General features: G+C 33.1%; 2 protein-coding genes and 1 long non-coding RNA gene across 3 annotated transcripts; 1 reads left to right on the top strand and 2 right to left on the bottom strand.

The window, feature by feature from the left end:
- Positions 1 to 15,677: 15,677 nt before the first annotated feature.
- On the bottom strand, positions 15,678 to 16,528 carry LOC110644884 (blue copper protein 1a). The gene is made up of 2 exons (XM_021797842.2): positions 16,266 to 16,528; positions 15,678 to 16,175 (listed from the first exon to the last, which is right to left on the bottom strand). Exons 1-2 carry the CDS (start codon positions 16,426 to 16,428, stop codon positions 15,832 to 15,834), a joined length of 507 nt encoding a protein of 168 aa, XP_021653534.1. The 5' UTR covers positions 16,429 to 16,528; the 3' UTR covers positions 15,678 to 15,831.
- A 578-nt stretch (positions 16,529 to 17,106) lies between these two features.
- On the top strand, positions 17,107 to 19,676 carry LOC110645478 (guard cell S-type anion channel SLAC1). The gene is made up of 3 exons (XM_021798670.2): positions 17,107 to 17,926; positions 18,144 to 18,949; positions 19,154 to 19,676. The coding sequence occupies exons 1-3, from the start codon at positions 17,396 to 17,398 to the stop codon at positions 19,512 to 19,514; spliced, it is 1,698 nt and encodes a 565-aa protein (XP_021654362.2). The 5' UTR covers positions 17,107 to 17,395; the 3' UTR covers positions 19,515 to 19,676.
- LOC131183235 (uncharacterized) lies at positions 17,928 to 21,469 on the bottom strand. Its single transcript, XR_009151361.1, has 3 exons — positions 20,925 to 21,469; positions 20,228 to 20,699; positions 17,928 to 19,355 (listed from the first exon to the last, which is right to left on the bottom strand). It is a non-coding gene; the product is annotated as an uncharacterized LOC131183235 (long non-coding RNA).
- Positions 21,470 to 23,633: the final 2,164 nt, after the last annotated feature.

Below are 23,633 nucleotides of genomic sequence, written 5' to 3'. Positions count from 1 at the left end.
GTAAAGCATAGAAAAACATGCATCACCACAGTTTCAAGTGTCGAACTACGAGAGGGTTTGATTCTTTCTCAGGATAACGAGGGGGATATGTAGGTAGTTTAGGACTACGGTCCTAAATACGAACCCACAACATTTCATGACAGATTTTTTTGGTAAGTCCTTAGATGCTGTTTAGGGCATATGGCATAGTTGTGTAAGGCGTAGAAGAACACGAATCTGCATGTCACCTGTAGGTGTGTAAGGCGTAGAAGAATATGCATCACCACAGTTTCAAGTATCGAATTATGAGGGGGTCTGATTCTTCCTCAGGATAGTGAGGGGGATACGTAATTGCGGTCCTAAATACGAACCCATAACATTTCATGACAGATTTTTTTGGTAAGTCCTTAGATGTTGTTTAGGGCGCATGACATAGTTGTATAAGGCGTAGAAGAACACGCATCAACATGTTTACCTGTAGGTGTGTAAGGCGTAGAAAAACATGCATCACCACAGTTTCAATTGTCGAACTACGAGGGGGTCTGATTCTTCCTCAGGATAGCGAGGGGGATACATAGGTAGTTTAGGACTGCGATCCTAAATATGAACTCATAACATTTTAAGACAGATATTTTTGGTAAGTTCTTAGAAGTTGTTTAGGGCACATGGCATAGTTGTATAAGAAGTAGAAGAACACGCATCAACATGTCACCTGTAGGTGTGTAAGGCGTAGAAGAACATGCATCACCACAGTTTCAAGTGTCGAACTATGAGTGGGTGTCATTCTTCCTCAGGATAGGGAGGGGGATACGTAGGTAATTTAGGACTGTGGTCCTAAATGCGAATCCACAACATTCCAAATCACACAGTTACCATTATCATGAGACCGTAGCTAGTCTCATGACACAGAATGTATCGACAGAGCAAGATGCACTCAATTTTCTCATGACATAGTTATCACTGGTATGAGACCGTAGCTAGTCTCATGACACAGAGTGTATCGAAAGAGCAAGATACACTCACTTTTCACATGACACAGATCTGTTATGAAACCGTAGTTAGTCTCATAACATAGAGTATATCGATCGAGTAAGATATACTTGATCCTCATAGCCAATGTTTCATAGTTATTAGAAATTTGAGTTTCACTTTGACGAAACTTGAGCAATGCTTTCACATTTGATTTCAACTTTCGCCAAAGTGGGGGGCAAGCTTTAAACCCTTATTTTGTGATGAGTATGTGCATTGAGGCTGTGGAAAACCCAATGATGAAAAATTATATAACTGTAAGATGTATTTGGAGGCATGAAGCTGAATTATTAATTCTGTGGCATGATCTTGAAAAAAAAAATAATAATATGTTTTTTTGGGAAGTGAATTTAATTAAATTTAAATAAAATTTTGTTTTGTTTAAATTTAATATGGATAATTTTTAAATGTACCTAATTAAGTTTAATTGGGCCCCATGGGCCTAAGAAAGCCTAGTGAGGAATTTTAAATATGATCCATTTGATTTATTTGTTGGAAATTAAAATAAGAAAATATCTTTTTCTCTATCCCTCTCATACAAACTCTCTCTCTCTCCCTTTGGCCCCACTCTCTTTTTCACTCCCTATTGGTGGCACCTCCTTTCCCTCTCTTCTCATTGGTTGAAATACCTCATCCATATCTCAGTCTCACCCAAATTTTGTAATTCTAGTTGTTTAAGTTATCTGAACTTTATCACCCTTGGACTCCAAATCCTATCACACCTCTCTCCCAAAACCTATAAATACCCTATTGAAAAAAAAAAAGAGGGTGGAGGAGAAGACAAAAAAAAAAAAAGAAAAAAATAATAAAAAGAGAAATAGTCAAAATTATTTTAGTTCTGCTTTCTTTTTTGCGATATTTCTTGAAGGTTAGTTCTTTTATTTTCTTTTTAAGATCTATGTCCTGTAATATTTAATTCTATGCTTCTTTGTCTTTTAATTTATCTTGCATGTTCATGTGGATCATGTAATTATGTTTAATTTAAGGGGATACACAACTCTGCACATATTCAGTTTTCTGTCTCTCATGTTTTTATTATTTTTTGTTATCTTCTGAATCTGTAAAAAATTTGAAAAAATTATATTCATATTCTACACGAAATTTTATTAATTTTAAGCTAAAGAATCACTAAAAAAGCTTTAATATTTTATAAGTTATGGCTGTTTGAAGTTAAGGATCCTGTAAAATCCGATTTACAAGATATCCGAATTTTGGAGCCTATATCTCCCTTGTTTCTTAATATTTTTGTGTAAATATGGTGTCTAAAATTAAGTTTGGAATCTTGTGAATCTTTTTCAATTAGTTTTGCATTCATATCTATTATGGTTGGGGAGTTATGAATTTTACAAAAAAGTAGTGTGATTCTCTCACTGGAAAAAATTACAATTTGTGTAGATCATTTGGCTAGGATTTTGTTTAATCTATGAATTTTATGATGTTGTATAATGTTTTTGCTGTCTTTTGTAATTTTTTCATGATTTTTAAGTGTGTCTAACTATTTTTTAATAATCAAATTTCTTCTTACTGTCAATCTATCAGAATCTGAGAATTGTATATTTATGTATGTTGTTGTGTATTCTTGGGTTTTAATTGATATTTCATCTATTTTTCTGTGTTTTTTTAAATTCAAAGGTGTTATGAACTGTTTGGATCATATTAGAAGACTTAGACCATTAGTTAATTGTAGTTGATTTGAAATTTTAACCCCTTTAGGAGACTAGAGTTAGAATCCAATGTGAATTTTTATTAGTATTTCTTTATTTTCTTTATTTTTTTTAATACAAATAAAATTGTTAAGTAGCCCTAAGGTAAGTACTAAAGAGGGTATTTGCGTGGAGCTTATGTAGAGCTAACGGGAGTAAGCCAGGGATATCATTGCCATATTAGAAGAGAAGACCCTTTTTTAAGGGTAGCTTGCCCCAATGGCAATTGTATTTACTAACAGGTAAGTAGCCTTAAACTCCTTGAATAAACATTGGCATGAAATTGTAGTAAGAATAGGATTTTTATTTGGTAAATTAAAATTAACTTTGTTTTTAATTTAACTGATGTTTGCATGTAATTAATTTAAATAAATACTTTGTAAATAAAAATTAATCTTGTTTGTAAATTAAACTAACATTGACATGTAAAATAAATTTAATTTAATACTTAATAATTATAAAATTAACTTGCATGTTAGAAATCTTTATTAGGTTATGATTGTTTGGGCCTTATATGATATTAAAATAAATTACGCATGTACATAATTAACTTAGTTCAATTATCCTTAGGATAACTTGGTGAAAATTAATTAATTATGTTAAATAGATTAGAAATGAAGGGTTATTTGAAATTAAATTTGTTTGTAAATTAAATTATCAATAATAAATTAATTTTAGTCATCTGGTAAATATCATTTAAATAATTAGCAACCCCATAGATAGGAATTACTTGTGCTTGAAAATTATTTGTAAACAACAACCCTTTTGTGAATTACTTACGTGTGTAGGATTATAATTTCATTTTTTAGGATGAAGTTTGATAAAGGAATAATAAACAAGACTTTTAGAAACATTAGTAGAGGACTGGCACTTGAATTAACGAGGTTAAACCAGGCATAAGGGGTGCCTAACACCTTCCCCTTACATACCCACTATCCCGAACCTAGACATTGGGCTATGGTAATGATGGTTGTGTAAACTCTGCAATGAGTAAGTTGCCATCCATTACCCTTGGAAGAAACACTGAATATGTCCCAGTTACTACTCGGGTGGAGACTCCTGTCTATCTATGTCTTCGTGGCATAAATCCTTAGTACCGTGATAGTGTTATGGGAAGACGGTACTTACTAGTGATTTAATTCTATTAGGATTGCATGAAGTGCATGTATAGGAAATGTTGTCTAAGGAGGTGGTACTTAAGTGAGACCATTGTGACTCCACCATCTTTCCTGGGTATTACCTGGTGCATTTTATATAATTCTAATGGATAATATTTCGCCTCACGGCCCCCTCCTACAATATCCATTTTTTTTTTTTATGCCCATCACAATTTTAAACATAAAGTTGTATTTTTTCATGCAAATCCCATTTCAATCACAAATTTCTGAAACTGAACTTATTCAATCCATATCTAAAATAAAATCATAACTGAACCATTTTCTCAAAGCTAAACTCATTTATACCATAACAAATTTTCAATAATAATTGAAATAAATTCGATGCTGGATAACATAATAAATAAAGAACACAAAATCATTTACTCTAATAAGATATGCAAAACATTAGCAATTTAAAACTAGTTGTGCACAAACCTCTTTGTTGACTAGTTTACTCCAAATTTCAGTTTTTCCTTGAAGATCCCTTTCCAGTCTCTTTTTTAACAGAAACACACAATATATAGTGTTTTAGTACCATATCTCATAGTAAATTCATTAATTTATTTCATGCCTACTTAGTTGTAGCCTTAAATTTGCTTAAATTGGTATCCTTTGAATTTTGTATTTTGGGTCAATATTCATTATACTATTCAAGTCAAAATGTTGACTTTTTCCTACTAAATAGGTTTATCAATTCTAATTGCACTCACATACCACATTTTGAATCATGTTTTTGTTGGCATTGATTGCCAAATTCAATTTAAAGTCTATTAGTGTTAAATCTCAAAATTCCAGTTTTGGATTACTTGTTTTTACTGTTCTATTGGTCTGGTTACTGTGAGAATTTGTCTAAATGTCCTTTACCAAAGTTGTTCCTTAATGTCTCAACTTTAATTTCCTTTTTGAATCACTCCATTTAGAGTTTTGTAGCTCAAGTTATGCCTGTTTTCTAAGGCTGGCCGGATTGGTATCTACCCAGAATTCTGAGCAGATTTTTGGTTCTAGCAGTTTTGGGTAACCAATTTTGGGTGGCAAAATGACTTGGTTATGGGCAAAATTTGAATTGGTGTTCTTCATGAAAGTTATAGTACTATGTCATAGCTTTTTAATGGTTCAAAAATCATGTCATTTGGACCTGTCTAGACCAAGTTATGGTCAAATGAATAAATACTATTTATTTAGTCATTTTTGTACAGTGGCAGTGTGCCAATTCCGAGTTTAACTTAATTATTCACTATCTTAATATCATTTTCTGGGCATGGTTTCTATACAAAAATTGTGGCATTATGTGTCTACTTTCATATCCAATTGGCCTCACACCAATTAGGTTGGCAGAATTATAGTTTTATTCCCTGAAAGGGACCAGGTCAGACTGTCCAATAGTGACCTCTCACCAATCCGAATTTGACTTAACTTCTCACAATTCAAACACATTCTAAATTATACCAATTAACCATTTTAACCTCACTTAGTTCAAAGTACATCAATTTACCAAATTCTCAAATTTTTTTCCCCCAAAACCCTAAGGGTCAAGAACCCTAATTTTCTAAATTCTTCAATTCATGCAATTCACATATATAGATCACCTATACAACTTCAACTCACCAAGAATCCATATTTAATTTAATTAAACATCACCAAATCCTAACTACTTATGTGCTGGCCGAATTTCACTCTAGGTCCCTAACATGTTGTTTTTATTTCATTTTCTTGAATTCCTAAGTTAGTTCAAGTGTACATGCATGAATATAAAGAGAAATTTAATGATTTTAACTAACCTCTTTATGTAGCTTTTCTAGCTCTTTAATTCCTCAATTTTTCCTTCTCCTTTTTCCTTCAATCTTCTTCTTAAGAGTCAATTTGAAGCTTTCTATCATTTATATGAGGAATGTTGGGCATAAATTAGGGTTTAGTGAAGCTTTGGAATGGGTGTGTTAATGGAGATTGAGAGAAAATGGTGAGAGAGAAGAGAGAGATGTGGGAGACGACAAATGGGGGAAGAAAGGAAAATTTCATTTATTATTTTTTTTCTTTTGTCTTATAAGGCTAAATTGTCCCCAAAAATTCCAATAATAAAAATTAGAGTTTTATTACATCTTGCTTCTGTCACTGGAATGATGCCATAAAGTTTATTTTAATTTCTTTTCTTTTCTTTTTATTTTTCCATAACTTATTCAATTTAATTATATATCTCACAATTTTAATTTCTCACATTTTATTGGACAGTTAGGTCATGAGTCTCCTCTAGGGGTGAATTGACTAATTTGTCCCTCGCAAGTCTAATCCGGTTTACTAATAATATTGTATTTCTTCCGAAACTCTGATCTAATTATTTGATCTGGTTTTCAACCTTTTTCTATGATTTTCACATTTTCTTTAGCTCCATAATTTTTCCTAAGACTGCAGTGTCACAATGCCCCATACGAAAATAGGGTTATAATTGATCTTGCGGTTACTTTCCGGTATGGTCATCCATCACTGTGACCCCCGGCTCATTTAACCTTTTATGTTCTATTTTTCTGATCTATATTTAACCTTTTGGTAATCACTATTAATTTTTATTCACGGATTTTCTAGGTGACTTAAACATGGTTATAATTCTCTTAATTGTCTAGACCGACACCAGTCACCGGAACAGTGATTTGCATAGGACTATGCATATAGGGGTGTTACACTTCTCCCCCCTTTAAAAGAAATTTCGACCTCGAAATTTTGCCCATTGTCATTCCTTAATCATCCGTATGTGTCATTTTCTCATGTCTCTTTCACATTTTTATGTAGCCTCATAATCTAAATGATGGTCCGTAGCACTTTAGCCAATAATGTTACATATCGATTTCTCACCTCATGTGTCAAGTTTCTTATGAGCTTCTGTCATAAGTTAGATTCAAATTCATTTCAATTTTAGAGGTAAGCAAATCTGTGTGTTAATGGATCCACTTTTCTAGGACCTCGTATGATTCTATGAGTGAGAACTTAATTTTACTCTTTTCTTATCAAATCTCTTGATCATTTGATGCAACCTTCATTTTAGTTTAGAATATTTTAGTCTTTTCTTGCTGTTGTTTTAGCCATTATTTTCCTTTGTAGTCTTCTTTTTTTTTTATTATTTTTTTTAAGATGACCTTGTTGGTCATATATGAACTGCTTGTCTCTTTATTGGCCATAGATCCATAACAATTATCTTACCATCTCCATTTATGACTCAGGCCTATGTGCCATTTTGCACTATCTTGGTTGCTTTTATTTAACTTATTTCTTTCTTGCTAAAATAGTTCGGGATATCGTTATGCGTCTTAAGTAGGTTGTTTGTCCTGGTGGCAATTCCTCAATTAGTATTTTTCTCATTTTTTTACTGTTCTATTGGTTTCTTTTTTTCATTCCACAACTTAACTTTAATTATTTTATTCCTCAATCATATCTTCTTCCTTAACTTGACTATCGAGTCATGATTTAGCACCTCTTATCATCCTTAATAAATCCGCTATACTTCAATATTATTTTGATTTGATCCTCTGACCATTTTAGTCAATGCTCTTACTAATATTCGTAACATTTCTTTGTTACATTTAAGCCAATTATTCCAATTTTCATTTACACCTTTCTTTTAGCTATCGATATTCTATAGCTTATTTTTCACTGATATGTAATCATTACTTCCTTATGTACTGAACTATAACCTTTTGATATTCTAACTTTAGAGTTTTAAATCCCGGGTTAGGATTTTCAAGCTCCCTTACAATAATAAAATTCTGTCTTGGTAGAACTCTACTAAAACAAATGCCGTTTGCAACTATTCTTATCTTTGTGTACTATCGGGTAGTACGTAGCTCTACACAATAATCCTAAGTCAGTACTATAATCTGCAGCTTACAGTACAAACATCAAGAACATTGCATAGTTACTATAATACAGCCCAATAGAGCAAACTTTCCTATGCCTTATTCTTCTCGAATCTACTAATATCTTATACTTATTCTATTTACAATATCCATTGACAATTACTATCACACCCTATCCCTTGTAAGGCATGACATGTTCCCGTAGCATATCTAAGGAATTACTGAACTCCACCTACCAATAACCCATTAGTTATGCTACAAAGGATTTTAAAACAACTCATAGCTTTTTATCTTATCAATTATTTTGCGGAACACTGCATGAGAATAGTTAAAATTTCATGTAAACATTCATTGAAAAATAATGATAGACTAAATATTACAAAAGTTACATTTTCATAAGTCTCAAAGTAAAATACAAAATAGTTACAAACTCAAAATGTGATAGCAAAGCAATGCTTTTAAATACAAACTGCTCAATGTAATGGTTAGTAGGGTAAGACTACATGAGTACTTATTAGCTAGCTAGCCCTTCCCTCATTAATAACGGTTAGTGAGGTTGAGATTGCTTTGTCGTGGTGTACAACACGGCACTGATCGTGAAATTTTGTGTCATGGCCTGAACTGTGTGTTGATGTTGGCAACACTAATGCTTTATGAATTATGATTTATGAAGTATGATTTCTCATTTGAAATGTTATTCCAATAAATGGCTTTTATGAACTTAGAACTATTGTGAAGTTTTCATGCTTAAGAAAAATGTGATTTATTATGCTTTGACAAATTGTGTTTTACCTTAAGTTTTAAAGTTATTAGTTGTGCACCACTGAGTGATATACTTAGCGATAGCTTCTTTATGCTATCGCAGGTAAGGGAAAGGAGAAGGCTGCCGAGTGAGAGACTTGGAAGCAGCATTTTGGTATTATTTGTGGGTATATATTGTAGTTATACCCCTGTAATTTCCTTTTAATGTATTTTGCACCTATATGTATGGATGTACGGATATTGAGCAGTTTGTATTTAAAAGCATTGCTTTGCTATCACATTTTGAGCTTGTAACTATTTTGTATTTTACTTTGAGACTTATGAAAATGTAACTTTTGCAATATTTAGTCTATCATTATTTTTCAATGAATGTTTATATGGAATTTTAACTATTCTCATGCAGTGTTCCGCAAAATAATTGATAAGATAAAAAGCTATGATTTGTTTTAAAATCCTTTGTAGCATAACTAATGGGTTATAGGTAGGTAGAGTTCGGTAATTCCATAGGTATGCTACGGGAATATGTCATGCCTTACAAGGGATAGGGTGTGACAATTACTAACAGTAACATCTTTTCCCTCATCTAGGGTAATTCTATTACTGTAACTTACTTTTAGGTCCTCTTGCTTTACATTAAATAGGCTAACTAATTAGCTTTATAAATTATTATATGCTAGCAAATACTCTTCACTGACAAACTCTTCCAAAACTGATTTCAATTACACTTATTATCGTAGTCCTTATCTTAAAGGACTAATCACTAATGCATCAAAATTTATTCCCATGCAAAGGAATAATAAAAAAACATATAATTCTAATACTAACATACAAATAAGTAGTGCTGAGATCAAATACTAACTAATTGTTTCTTCCAAAAATTAAGAACTTACTAGCCACCACATCCGAAGTGTCTACTCTTTCCCCTTGGTGCCTGAAGTACATCTTGACTGGTTCACTACTCTGTTTAGGTTGATTCATTGTTTTTGGATTACGAGGAGCACCAACTCTATTTCTATCTCGACCTCTACTAACTGTCTGTGAACTTCGGAGAGCAGATTGAGGTTCTCTAGTACAATCTCTAGCAAAGTGTCCAAGCTTTCCATAATTGTAGCAAGCTCCAGTGGCTTTACGACAAATGCCCCCATGTAACTTGCCACATACCTCACAGACACGGATAGGGTAGGAACTTCTGATTTTTCGCCGACTGGTTCTCGATTGCTTTTGCCCTGAAGATCCGTCTCTGTCATATCCATGAGCTCGAGGTTCCTCAAATTCTTTTCTCTTCCCCAAATTACTATTCGAGCTCTGACCCCCAGGTTTCTCACTCTTCTCTATTTCATATTGCCCTTATGGGGGTTGAGTCTGTACTTGGGCTTGAGCTGATAGACTATCAACCATTTATTGAAAGAAAGTGGCCATTTATTGGGCCATTTGAGCAGTAATTTGTATCGATAGAACTGGTACAGTCAAGCCTTTGACACTCTGAGGAGCTGAGGCCTCCCCTTGTGCCTCAACTGTAACTAGTTGTTCTACTATTTTATCTCCTTCTTCCATTTCTATTCACAAAATCTTCTTTTCCCAGGACAACCTACACAAGGAGATTTCTCTCCATTAGTTTTTATTTATGATGTAAATGTACTATATGTATCAAACATTTGAGCAGTTATATTTAATGACAAAATATTTCAAATTCATAGTTTAAAATTTACTTTAAAACCATTGCTCTGATACCAATAAACATATCACACCCTACTCCTCCGTAAGGCATAACATGATCCCGTAATACACTTAACGAATTACCGTACTTCGCCACCAGTAACCCATTAAATATACTACAAGAGATTTTAAAATAATTTCTATTCATTTTTAAGCTAGTGGGTAAATTTTTTTCACAAATATTAAAAACTTTTAATTGACATTAACTCACAAATCAAATTTTTGGATATTTAAAACTATCGCAATTTTTACAAAAATTCCAGCAGAGTACCGGCTGTATTTTGATAAAACAGTTCTTCAAAACCTGAAAAGAAATACACTTCCAATATTTTTACTCAACCATAGCTCCAATACAAATCTATTTCATCTCACAATCTCATACGAGAGGCTCAACTCAAAATCAATCGTAATTCAAAGCATCTCATTTCAAAAAAAGAATAATTTCTCATTCACAAAATACAAAAATTTAATTATTTACATTGATTACAAAACTCAGAAATAAATTTGAATATTACAATAATTTACATTTTAATTACATACCCAAAATAATATTACAAAAGTTCTTGTACAACTATTCAAATAATTTACATACATATAATTACATGCACACATCAAAATCTAATGTACAATGGTATACCTCTAATATACCTGAAGCTAATCCCAATGAGTCTTCAAGGCGTAACTACGGGAAATCTGACTTAGCCACTTTATCTTTACTTTCACCTACGACAGCATACAAAGCTATCGCTAAGTGGTGAACTCAGTGGTGCACAACCATAATTTAAAACATAATATACAATACCTTACTAAAATTTTAGCAAAGAATTTGAAAATCTTGAAATTCAATCAAAATTTCAAAAATCAAAATATTTGTTGCCAATAAAATAAATCATTTGTTAAAATGACTCTGCTCAAGAATTTCAATTTATCAAATCATAACTGAATATTTAAAGTAATTCCAGTAATTTATGGAAACAAATCTTAATTCCAATAAAATCAATTATGCATAAATCCCATTTGAAATCACAATTCTTACTATTTAAAACTCATTCTTTATCTCACTAACTATGCAAGACTAATCCATAAGAGCCATCTTTAGGGCGATTCTAACTCTCTATGGTCAGGGAGGTCAAATCGGGATTCTAACTTCCTATGTTCGGGGAGGTCGAATAATCGTGCACAGTACACAACACAATAATGAAACTTTCGAAAGGGCCAATGAAAAACTTAGATTTAATCTCTAATAAGAGGAGAATATAAGCCTATGCACATATCATGGTATTCAAAACAAAACAGAGCTAACTCCATTGTCTCCTCAACAAATGAGAGAGACGGGTAATAACCTAGTCAATCATTTATAGTGAGATATAAAATAATATCATAAATCTCTTTATCCTTTTTGTGAGCATAAATCATAATACAATTCCATTCAAAGTCAATTCCAATATCCAATAATTGTTTTTATGCCCATCACAATTTTAAACATAAAGTTGTATTTTTCCATGCAAATCCCATTTCAATTACAAATTTCCTAAACTGAACTCATTTAATCCATATCTAAAATAAAATCATAACTGAACCATTTTTTTAAAGCTAAACTCATTTATACTATAACAAATTTTCAATAATCATTGAAATAAATTCGATGCTGGATAACATAATAAATAAAGAACATAAAATCATTTACTCTAATAAGATATGCAAAATATTAGTAATTTAAAACTAGTTGTGTACAAACCTCTTTGTTGACTAGTTTACTCCAAATTTCGATTTTTCAACTGACAGTTTATAGTGTTTCAGTACTATATCTCATAATAAATCCATTAATTTATTTCATACCTACTTAGTTGTAGCATTAAATTTGCTTATATTGATATCTTTTGAATTTTGCATTTTTGGTCACTATTCATTATACTATTCAAGTTAAAATATTGACTTTTTCCTACTAAATAGGTTTATTAATTCTAATTGCACTTACATACCACATTTTGAGTCATGTTTTTGTTGGCATTGATTGCCAAATTTAATTCAAAGTCTATTAGGGTTAAATCTCAAAATTTCAGTTTTGGGTTACTTATTTGTACTATTCTATTGGTCTGGTTACTGTGAGAATTTGGCTAAATGTCCTTCATTAAAGTTGTTCTTTAATGTCTTAAATTTAATTCCCTTTTTTAATAACTCCATTTGAAGTTTTGTAGCTCAAGTTATGCCTATTTTTCTAAGGCTTGCCGAATTGGTATCTACCCAGAATTCTGGGCAGGTTTTTGGTTCTGGCAGTTTTGGGCAACCAAATTTGGGTGGCAAAATGACTTGGTTATAGGCAGAATTTGGGTTAGTGTTCTTCATGAAAGTTGTAGTACTATGTCATAGCTTTCTAATGGTTCAAAAATCAGGTCATTTGGACATGCCTAGACCAAGTTATGGCCAAATAAACAAATACAGTTCATTTGGTCATTTTTGTACAGTGGCAGTGTGCCAATTCTGGGTTTGACCTAATTATTTACTATCTTAATGTCATTTTCTGGGCATGGTTTCTACACAAAAATTGTGGCATTATGTGTCTACTTTCATATCCAATTGGCCTCACACCAATTAGATGGCAGAATTATAGTTTTGGTCCCTGAAAGGGACCTAGGTCAGGCTATCCAGTAGTGACCCCTCACCAATCCGAATTTGACTTAACTTCTCACCATTCAAATACATTCTAAATTACACCAATTAACCATTTTAACCTCACTTAGGTCAAAGCACATAAATTTACCAAATTTTCAAATTTTTTCCCCCAAAACCCTAAGGGTCAAAAACCCTAATTTTCTAAATTCTTTAATTCATACAATTCACACATATAGATCACCTATACAACTTCAACTCACTAAGAATCCATGTTTAATTTAATTAAACATCATCAAATCCTAACTACTTATGTGTTGGCCGAATTTCACTCTAGGTCCCTAACATGTTGTTTTTGTTTCATTTTCCTGAATTCCTAAGTTAGTTCAAGTGTGCATGCATGAATATAAAGAGAAATTTAATGATTTTAACTAACCTCTTTGTGTAGCTTTTCTAGCTCCTTAATTCCTCAATTTTTCCTTCTCCTTCCTCCTTCAATCTTCTTCTTAAGAGTCAATTTGAAGCTTTCTATCATTTATATGAGGAATTTTGGTCATAAATTAGGGTTTAGTGAAGCTTTGGAATGGGTGTGTTAATGGAGGTTGAGAGAAAATGGTGTGAGAGAAGAGAGAGATGTGGGAGACGGTAAATGGAAGAAGAAAGGAAAATTTTACTTATTATTTTTTTTTCTTTTGTCTTATAAGGCTAAATTGTCCTAAAAAATTCCAATAATAAAAATTAGAGTTTTATTACATCTTGCTTGTGTCACTTGAATGATGTCATAAAGTTTATTTTAAGTTCTTTTCTTTTCCTTTTATTTTTTATAACTTCTTCAATTTAATTATATATATCACAATTTTAATTTCTCACATTTTATTGAACAGTTAGGTCGTGAGTCACCTCTAGGGGTGAATTGACCAATTTGCCCCTCGCCGGTCTGATCTGGTTTACCAATAATACTGTATTTCTTTCGGAACTCTAATCTAATTATTTGATTTGGTTCTCAATCTTTTTCTATGATTTTCACATTTTCCCTAGCTCCGCAATTTTTCCTAGGACTGCGGTGTCACAATGCCTCGTACGAAATAGGGTTATAACTGATTTCGCAGTCACTTCCTGGTACGGTCACCCATCGCTGTGACCCCCGGTTCATTTAACCTTTTATGTTCTATTTTTCTGATCTATATTTAATCTTTTGGTAATCACTATTAATTCTTGTTTTGGGCTTTTCTAGATGACTTAAATATGATTCTAATCCTCTTAATTATCCGGACCTATACCGGTCACTGGAACAGTGATTTGCATAGGACTATGCATATAGGGATGTTACAGGCTTTCAGTACTCTTGGAGGAAGAACTTAATAATGTGGTTCTAGACTCTTAGGTTCAGTGTAAAGTATGCAAATTGCATTTTATGCTCTTGGGTTCTGTCTTTCTTTATTGAGCATGGAGAGATTGAAGAAGAACTTTGAGGGATTTTCTTTATTTGTGCATAGAATCCTGAGAGTGCCAAGAGGCACTTGAAGAGCCACGCTTAAGGATCTTGTTTTGTTTGAAAACAGGTTTGTGTGGATTCATCTTTGAGATGGTTTCTATGAAAGTGAGTTGCTATAGGGGAGGAGGGGTGAGTGAGGAGAATAAGGGTGAGAGAGAAGGTAGAGAGAAAACAAGAGAGAAAGAATGTAGAGAGAGAGAAATTAATTATAAAATAATATTTTTAATTTATTTAAAATTATTTTAATAAGCATCAAATTAAGAAAGAGAATATAATTTTTTAATAAAATAAATGTCATATAAGCAAAGATTACCTGCAAACTGGTTATTACAAGTTATTGGGGGGTTTAATGTTAATGAAATTAAAGATTATGAGGTTTTTTTGTTACAAATTAACGATGGGGTATTTTATTGTTACACAACCCTAAGTTTAGATACTATCAGTGTAATTTACCCTTTAAAAATATCATAATAGAGTATAATTAAACTATAATTTTTTTTAAGGGTGCTAACACTTTAGAAAATTTTTGAATATATAATGAAAAATAAATAATTTCAATAATTTACATTACTTATATTTTAATAAAATAATATAATTATTTTTTTGGAGGCCAATAACTAAAATAAAATAATTTTACCTAAAATAAATTAATTTTTTCTCTAAATATATATATGCATACAGGGAAAATTTAAAAGGGTTGGGGAGTCAAGGCTCCCCTTAGTCCCCCCTCTCTCCGCCCCCTGATATCTTGGACTGAGTTGATTCAGATCAATAATTAAGTTAATATTAAAAAAAAAGTATTTTAAATTAATTTTTATCAATTTATAAATTGCAGATTTTTTTAATTAAAATAATTTTATTTTAAATAATTAAATTTATTTATTTAATCTTTAGTCAAATTTTGAATCGGTTCAGTAAATTTAATTATATCAACTTTAGATCGACTCATATAGTTCATTAGATTAACTTTACTTTTGCAAGTCATCTAGGTTTTATAAATTTTAAATTGAGTGTGTATATAAATGTGTTACTAATTATTTGGTGTTGAAAGATTTCAGATTAAATTATTTCGTCATATCAAAGAATGCCATCTTTATAAAGATATTGAAAAATTATTAAGTGTATTCAATATATGTGCACTTTACTCACTGAGGAATAAACTTTACTTTTCTAAATTTATGACTCAATTGTTTTTTTAGCATTATTTTTTAATATACCAAATGCATTCTATAATATAATTTACCGGTTTTGCCATGCAACAATGAAATTGCCATAATTATTGTTCGTTGAGAAGTTGATAGCTCCTCTTAGCAACGAAATCAACCTAATTAGTCACAGAGTTCCATGTCCAAGCTACGGATATATATGCAGAGTGGGATTGGGATAGCGAAGCAGGCAATAACTTGCCTCTTAAATTAACATACTTGGTGAAACATTTTGATTAAAATAAATTCCAAGCAATCAAACACTATTACAAGCCAAAAGAATTCAAACACACTTAACCAGAAATAAAAGAATTATTCTTGTACGACCATAGATTAAACCATGACCATTCCAAGAATTCCAGCTATGGCAACAATAATCCACCCACAACATCCTAATAAAGCAATGTTGCCTGTTGATGCCGGTACTGGGGTTTGGTTGGGAGAAGGTGAAGTCGCTGGAGATCCCAACTCCGACAACACGGTTATGGTAAGTTTCATGTTCTTAGACTCACAATGGTTGCTCACACCACAAATGTACCATTTCTTGCCCGGATATGTGAGTGGGATAGTATCTTCTCCAGTGGTCAAGGCCTCCGCGCCATCAGGTGCCTTACATTGTTGGAATCCAGTTCCATTAACTCTGATCACATTGTGAGCTCCTGGTGAATACCTAAAAACTGCACAAACAAAACAAGTTAATTAATAGCAGTGCCACTGCCAGTGATTGATTTAATGAAATGGAAATCAATTACTATAATTAAATCTACCAAGTTTGTCTCCAACATGGAACTCCTTTCCCTGAGCCCAAGCTTGATAATCAAAGTTGGTAGTCCATCCTGTCTCATCACCAACCACAAATTCTGTAGCCAAAATTGAAGGAACAAACACAGCTGCAATGGCAATGATGATGCATATCTTGGAAGAAGCCATTACAATTTCTTTCCCCACAAACTAAGCAAATTTCGTTTCTCTCTGTGAATATTGATTTTCCTGATGAGATGCTCTGTGTAACTTGATTGCCTATTTATTGCTTTTTGCTTTGCTTATTTATAGAGTTGAGTGATCGCTCAAAACCAAAGTTAATATAACAAATATAGCATATGGGTCCGGCAAGAGGCGGCACTGCCCAATGGCGCAATAGAAATGCTCAACAGGGTAACGTTATATTACAATTAAAATTATTTTGCTTTGAGGGTTTTAAAATGGTTTTTATGTACGACCAGTTCAATACAATTAATTGCCATGCCAAGGCCTGTTTTGCTCACAGTTGAAAGATGAGTGCAAAACTGCAAATACTCAATGGAAAACGACGTCGTTGAACTGTATACAGTGTTTTAAATTTTTTTAATTATAATTAGTTATTTTTTTTCCGGAATTATAATAATTAGTTAAAAGATTTCTATTTTGGTTTATGTATAAAGTTTGGTTCTCTTTCATTTCATAACCACCAATAGGTTTTATTTTCCTCTAAAGGCAACAAACTGATGCATTACTGAAACGAAACTGTGAACATTGCAGCTGGTTCAAGCAAATCTGATCCACAATTTTGTTGAATCATTTTAAGAACACGTGAATTGTTGAAAGCTTCCTTTCTCAACTTGTTTTTCTTGTTTTTATATATATGTAGGTGCAGGATTTAATTCACATGTATTGATATTAGACTCTCTATGCCACAAATTTTTGATTTTCCATCACGAGAAATCCCTCCAAAGATTAACAACTTTTTCCCAAGAAAGTATTGATTTCCATTTCATCTACCAAACAGCTGCTATCTTCTTTTTCAACTTCTCGTGATGTCCCTTACGCATGTGGGCACAAAAGGAAGCATGCACTCTATTTTGTATCATTTAACCAACGGATTACAATCTTTGGTTTCTTTCGGTTTGATCTAAGCAAAATGGAGTACAGAGCAAGACCAACTTCTAGTTCTCTTGAGACACTTTTTTTGGATATCCATGAAGTATTGCAAGAGGAAGAAGAAGGAGGAGGAGGAGGAGGAGGAGGAAAAACAAGAATGGCAGACAAAGCCAGAAAGGGCCTACATAGACAGTTTAAACTTAGAGAGGCAAAGAGACACCATAGGAATTTTAGCAGGCAAGTTTCGCTAGAGACAGGCTTTAATGCTCTCAATAGAGAATGTAAGGCTAAATATGAGACGAGGGCTCTTCCAAGAAGTGGACGTAGTTTTGGAGGATTTGATTCAATTGATAGGATTAACATTGGAGAAACAAGGAAAGGAGATTTTAGCATCTTCAAGACCAAAGCGACTCTGAGTAAGCAGAATTCTTTGATGCCCGGAAGAAAGGAGAAAGATATCGAGTCTCAGAGACTTGATGGTTCTAATGGGCATGATGACTCTGTAAATGAAGGAGTTCCTGCTGGGAGATACTTTGCTGCTCTTAGAGGACCAGAGCTTGACCAGATCAAGGTATAATAACAATTGATATCGTCATATATTTGAGCCTTAATTTACATCAAATGCTACTATATCTTAAATGGTCTTCTTGCTATAGCATGTTGCAAGCCATGAGCCTTTTTGATATCTTTCAATTAGCTTCAAATGTACCTGAAACTACAATTGGAGATAGGCGCATAGGAAGTCATTTGCCCTGTCAAAATATGATTCTCTATATTTTGCTGTGCAGGATCATGAAGACATTCTCCTTCCAAAAGATGAGAAATGGCCTTTTCTTCTTCGATTCCCAATCGGTTGCTTTGGTATTTGTCTTGGCCTAAGTAGCCAAGCTGTCTTATGGCGTGCCCTTGCAACAAGCCCAGCTACTAAATTTCTCCACATTACACCATTCATCAACCTTGCTCTCTGGCTCTTAGCTGTTGCTGTCCTATTCTCAATTTCCTTCACCTACATCCTCAAATGCATGTTCTATTTTGAAGCTGTCAGAAGAGAGTATTTTCACCCAGTTCGTGTCAACTTCTTCTTTGCCCCGTGGGTTGTGTGCATGTTCCTGGCTATCAGTGCACCTCCTATGCTAGCTCCTGAAAATTTGCACCCTGCCCTTTGGTGCACCTTCATGGGACCATATTTCCTCCTCGAGCTCAAGATTTATGGCCAATGGCTTTCCGGTGGAAAGAGACGTCTTTGCAAGGTAGCTAATCCATCTTCCCATCTTTCTGTGGTTGGAAATTTTGTTGGGGCAATTTTAGCTGCTAAAGTAGGATGGATTGAAGCGGCTAAGTTCTTGTGGGCAATTGGCTTTGCACATTATCTTGTGGTGTTTGTGACATTGTATCAGAGATTGCCCACAAGCGAAGCATTGCCTAAAGAGCTGCATCCTGTGTATTCTATGTTCATTGCAGCCCCATCAGCAGCAAGTATTGCCTGGGAATCTATTTATGGTGAGTTTGATGGATTGTCAAGGACTTGCTACTTCATTGCATTGTTTCTCTATATTTCCCTGGTTGTGCGTATCAACTTCTTCACAGGATTCAGGTAAGACCTATACCTCACTTGATTCTTCACTTACCTGGTTAAGTTAGAAGCTAGGTTATTCTGAAGTGTACAGAAATCTCAGCTGTTAGTAATAATTTAGTTAAGTAATAATTGAAATTTTATAAATGAGAGCAACCGATTACTTGGATTAGTTTCAAACTGTTCTTGATGGAAATAAAGCTTAACTACCCAATAACCTTACAGGTTCTCGGTGGCATGGTGGTCTTACACATTCCCCATGACAACAGTATCAGTTGCAACAATCAAGTACGCAGAGCAGGTTCCTGCAGTTCTAAGCAAGGTGCTTGCACTTTCGCTTTCTTTCATGTCATCAACAATGGTGTCTCTACTGTTTGTGTCGACCCTTCTCCATGCCTTCTTTTGGCGCACATTGTTCCCCAATGACCTTGCCATTGCCATAACAAAGAAAAGACTCGTCAAGGAGAGGAAACCCTTGAAGAAAGTTTACGATATAAGGCGTTGGACAAGGCAAGCTCCTAACAAGCACAATCAAGTAAACAAGAATTTTTGTGGAGAGAACGATGGGTTACAGACCCCACAGTAATCTCATGATATGGAATTAACACTATCGCATAGCAATAGCATGTACTTGTAATTGTAATCAAGAAATGATGCAACGAGAATACGTTATATACCATAACTATGAAAACTATAGAAATTTTATATTATTTTGTTTGACAATATGATATTCCATATTTATCCTCTATCACATTCTGTTCTTCTCGCCGAAGGTCCAAGCTCCTATGGCTATTTCAAAGTAAATTCGAAAATAAGAGAAAAAAAAAAAAGAAAAAGCAACTAACTTGAGTTTTGTTGTGTTGATTAATGCCATGAGAATTGGTGCAAAGAATAAGTAAAAAATTCAAAAAGATAAAAAGATAGGAGCTAGTTCTTATGCTTTAAATTTAAATATTAAGTAGATTTTTATGCAATCTATTATGATTTTCTGATGAAACCTATGTATGAAAGCCATTCTTAATAATCAAATGAGTATGAAATATTTTCCTTTCTTCAAAAACCAGTAGCACTTGGCATACTTAACGCTGCATTGGTTCCCAGCAATACAATAAATTTAAGTTTTAACAGCATGTAATCATGGTATTAATAATTTAAAACATACTATTGATAGAAATTATTAGCAAGCACCTAATGACGTGCATAAACCAAGTAACCTAAAGTTCTTAATAACACTTCACACTAATTTATTATTTTCTTTTATACAAAAGAGGGCAGAAACCCAAAAAATAACGAACTCACCCGGATGAGGAAATGATCCTAGGCCAGAAGAAAATCCAAAACGTCCTTTGCAGGAGAAGAGATCACATGAAAACCATAGAAGCATGCACGGCTAAATTGGCTAGACGATCTGCCACTCTATTAGCTTCCCAAAAATAATGGCACAATTGCACCTGCCATGGGCGATGAAGAAGGTCCCAACACTACGAAATCAAGTTCACAAAACGCAAATTAGATCCCTTCTCATTGGAGAGCAACTCCAAGACAACTTTCGATTCCAAATCCATAAGCACCTTCCTGTACCCCATATTCCGAGCCATGTTCAAACCATTAACCAGAGCATGAAATTCAGCCTGCATAGAATTACAAATGCCATGTCTCACAGTCAGCAATCCAACTCCTTTATAATTGCGTATGACACCACCCCCTCCTCGTCCAGAATTGCCTTTAGAAGGCCATCGAAATTCAACTTAACCCACCCCAGCTCAGGCGGCTTCCAAGAGACAGAAATAACAAAATTAGACTTCGGTATAAAATCAACAGAACACCAAGCAGAGTGGTTAATAGAAATCAAAGACTTTAAAACCGCCATTTTCAAAGCAACAGGAATTGCAGTTCCATTAAAAACCAACTCTCCATAACCAATAAAGTGTAATACTAAGGACTTGCAAGACAAACAATGCAATATGCTTGGAAAACCAATCAAATTGAGACATACCATAGAACCTCTACAAGAAAGCTGCATCCCAAACCAACTCCCACACTTCTCTAGCATGTTGACAATCTCAAAAAATATGCTGGACAGATTCCTTTGGAGCACCACAAGACATGCAACCAGGGTTAGTAATGAAACCCCTCCTCCTGCGCTTGTTATTTGTCATAAGCTTGTCATGCAACATCAACTAAAGATAAGACTGGATTCGTTGAGAGACCTTAATTCTCCAGATTTAACGCAATAGTGAACAAGAAGGAGAGGAAGCATTACTACGTTGCATTATGTAAGCTGTCTTCACTGAAAATTTTCCATTTAAACCAGCCTTCCTCGCCCATAAAGCATTTTGTTAAGAGTCCATGAATCAATTTAATGGGGCCTATAAGAAGTCTCTAGAGATAATAATAATAATAAGAAGAAGAAGAAGAAGAAGAAGAAGAAGAATAAGAAGAAGAAGGAGAAGTAAGTGTAAAAGAAGCCAAGGGAGAAAGTTTAAAAGAAGCCAAGGGAGATGGTTCCCCTTTTTTTTCCTTGAGCAGAAACAGGGGAGAAGCAACTCCATACCAAATTTCTCCTTTCATCCTTTCAATCACACCCATATTTCAAATCAAACCCATAAACCCATAAAATCTTTAGTTAAACAACCTCTTTCAACCAATACTTGACCTAAAACCCATTTCCCACTTACAAGAAGTGGGTATGCTTTTCCTTCCTTGCTTCTTAATTACTAAAGTTTAATTTGATGTTTCATTGTTCTATGGTAATTCTTGTGGCATATAATTAGAAAGGAGATAAGTTTTATATTTGATTAGAGAATAGAGTTTTATTTTGAAATAATAGATTTCTAGGGTTTAAAAAAAAAAAGTGAATTCCTAGCTACTAGGTGTGCTCTCTTTAAGAGGTGAAATTAAAAGTTTGTGTTTCTGTAAGGGAGAATTGGATTCAAGTTTTTTTTTGTCTTAAAATGCTATGTTGAGAATGAAGAAATTAATTATGATGTGGTTAGTTTTTGGGACTATTGGCATATATTAATTGTATTTAAACTAGCAAGAATTTTGATGTAATAAGGGGAAGGAATTTTAGCATAAAATGCTAAAAGAGAAGAAAATTAGGTTGAATGTAGAAGGAGAAATTAATGGAGAAATGTGGAATTTATTATATTATTTTGTGTAGGCCTCAGATGGATGTTTTAAATTTATTGGAGATGTGTTGTGACATGTTGAGAGTTCGTTGAGCTATTGAAATTTTGGGAAATGTTCGATTTATGTTGAAGTGCTGCCGATTTTCTTTTAAAATTTTCGTACACAAATCATACATTTTATGTCTCACAGCTCTTATTTTAGAATTTAAATTTCCTTCCCTGATGCACTTTTATTTTCTTTAACCTTAGGAGAGGATTCAGCTCCTGTAGTAGGTACTAGGGGTGCTCCAGTGGTCTATGCTTTAGTCTGTCTTTAGTACAAGTGAGTGGATAAATATATAACACTAGTATTTTATTAAATGTAAATTATTTATATTATAACTAATTATAAAAATGGGAACATATAATGGTAATTTTATGTTTTATTATTGAATAAAATTAGATTTACAATTTACAATTGAATAAATGGTCGAATAGGCTCAATATATGCACCGAATAGATAGTACCTTGATGACTAGTGATTTATTTTTAGATCAGTTTATATTTATACTGTCTTTGGTTGATATACACATAAATTTTGGGGCGTATATCAGGTGATCGCCCTTTGGGGGTAGCTATGCACATGTGTATAACTAGCATTTTTATTACTCTTGGATTATTTTTGTGTCATTATAGAGTCCAAGATGACAACATTGCTCTTAGGCTGCCAAAGTTTATTATTGCACTTGAATGTTAGCATTATCTACAGGAAGCATATTGCGAGTGTATGAGGATATTGCAGATTTCATAATTTCAATATATTTATTTCAATAATATTTTTACTGCATAAATTTTATTTTAGTTCAGCTACATGATGTAGATTAAATGATATTTATTTAGCTAACCTATTTAAACATAACAGAATTGATACTATTAAATACCGAAACCTTATCTGTTCTTTTTTGTTATTTATTTATTCCTTATTGAGTAATTGTACTCACCTCTTAATTTTTAATATTTTAGATACTTTTTACTAATTCCAGTAGTAACAGCCTCTCTTCAGTATTGTTTTCTCTTTCACTTCACCAGCTATAGAGTCTAGTGGAAGTCGGGGCAATATATTTTTTTTGGTTATTTATTTTGTTTTAGTTTATTGTATATATGTATAGATAGTTAGAAGCTCTGGACTATGGGTGGTCACGGTTCAGGAACCGCTGGTTACGGTTCCTGAACTGCCTGTTCAGGTTCAATGAAATCAATGAACCTGAACCAAACCATCATGGGACGGTTTGGAAGACGGTTCATGAACCGCCGGTTTCGGTTCTAGTCTCTGTTTAAAATGGTTTAAAGAACAATTCAAAAAATGACGGTTCAAGACGGTTTGAAAGCGGTTTAGGGGCGATTTAAGAGCGACTTAAAGGAAAAAATTAAAGAAAAATTTTATTGATTTATTAAGTTATATTTGTAAAAACATTTTAATTTTTTTTAGAAATCTTTCAATCAAAATAAAATAAGAAAAAAAAAAGAATAAAAATAACTAATTTTTAAGAAAAATTTAATAAGCAAAGACTTTAACTTACTAAAAAACTAAAGAT

Source organism: Hevea brasiliensis, chromosome 9 (genome assembly GCF_030052815.1).
Source record: "Hevea brasiliensis isolate MT/VB/25A 57/8 chromosome 9, ASM3005281v1, whole genome shotgun sequence".
Lineage (NCBI taxonomy): Eukaryota > Viridiplantae > Streptophyta > Magnoliopsida > Malpighiales > Euphorbiaceae > Hevea > Hevea brasiliensis.
This window is presented reverse-complemented; position numbering and strand designations above follow the sequence as displayed.

What these genes read in the sequence shown, in the direction of transcription:
- LOC110644884 (XM_021797842.2), bottom strand. Translation starts at nt 16,428, where the DNA reads ATGGCTTCTTCCAAGATATGCATCATCATTGCCATTGCAGCTGTGTTT. An exon ending in CCATGTTGGAGACAAACTTG is followed by an intron (nt 16,176 to 16,265) that starts GTAGATTTAATT and finishes TTGTTTGTGCAG; the next exon opens with TTTTTAGGTATTCACCAGGA.
- LOC110645478 (XM_021798670.2), top strand. Translation starts at nt 17,396, where the DNA reads ATGGAGTACAGAGCAAGACCAACTTCTAGTTCTCTTGAGACACTTTTT. An exon ending in CAGAGCTTGACCAGATCAAG is followed by an intron (nt 17,927 to 18,143) that starts GTATAATAACAA and finishes TTTGCTGTGCAG; the next exon opens with GATCATGAAGACATTCTCCT. An exon ending in AACTTCTTCACAGGATTCAG is followed by an intron (nt 18,950 to 19,153) that starts GTAAGACCTATA and finishes ATAACCTTACAG; the next exon opens with GTTCTCGGTGGCATGGTGGT.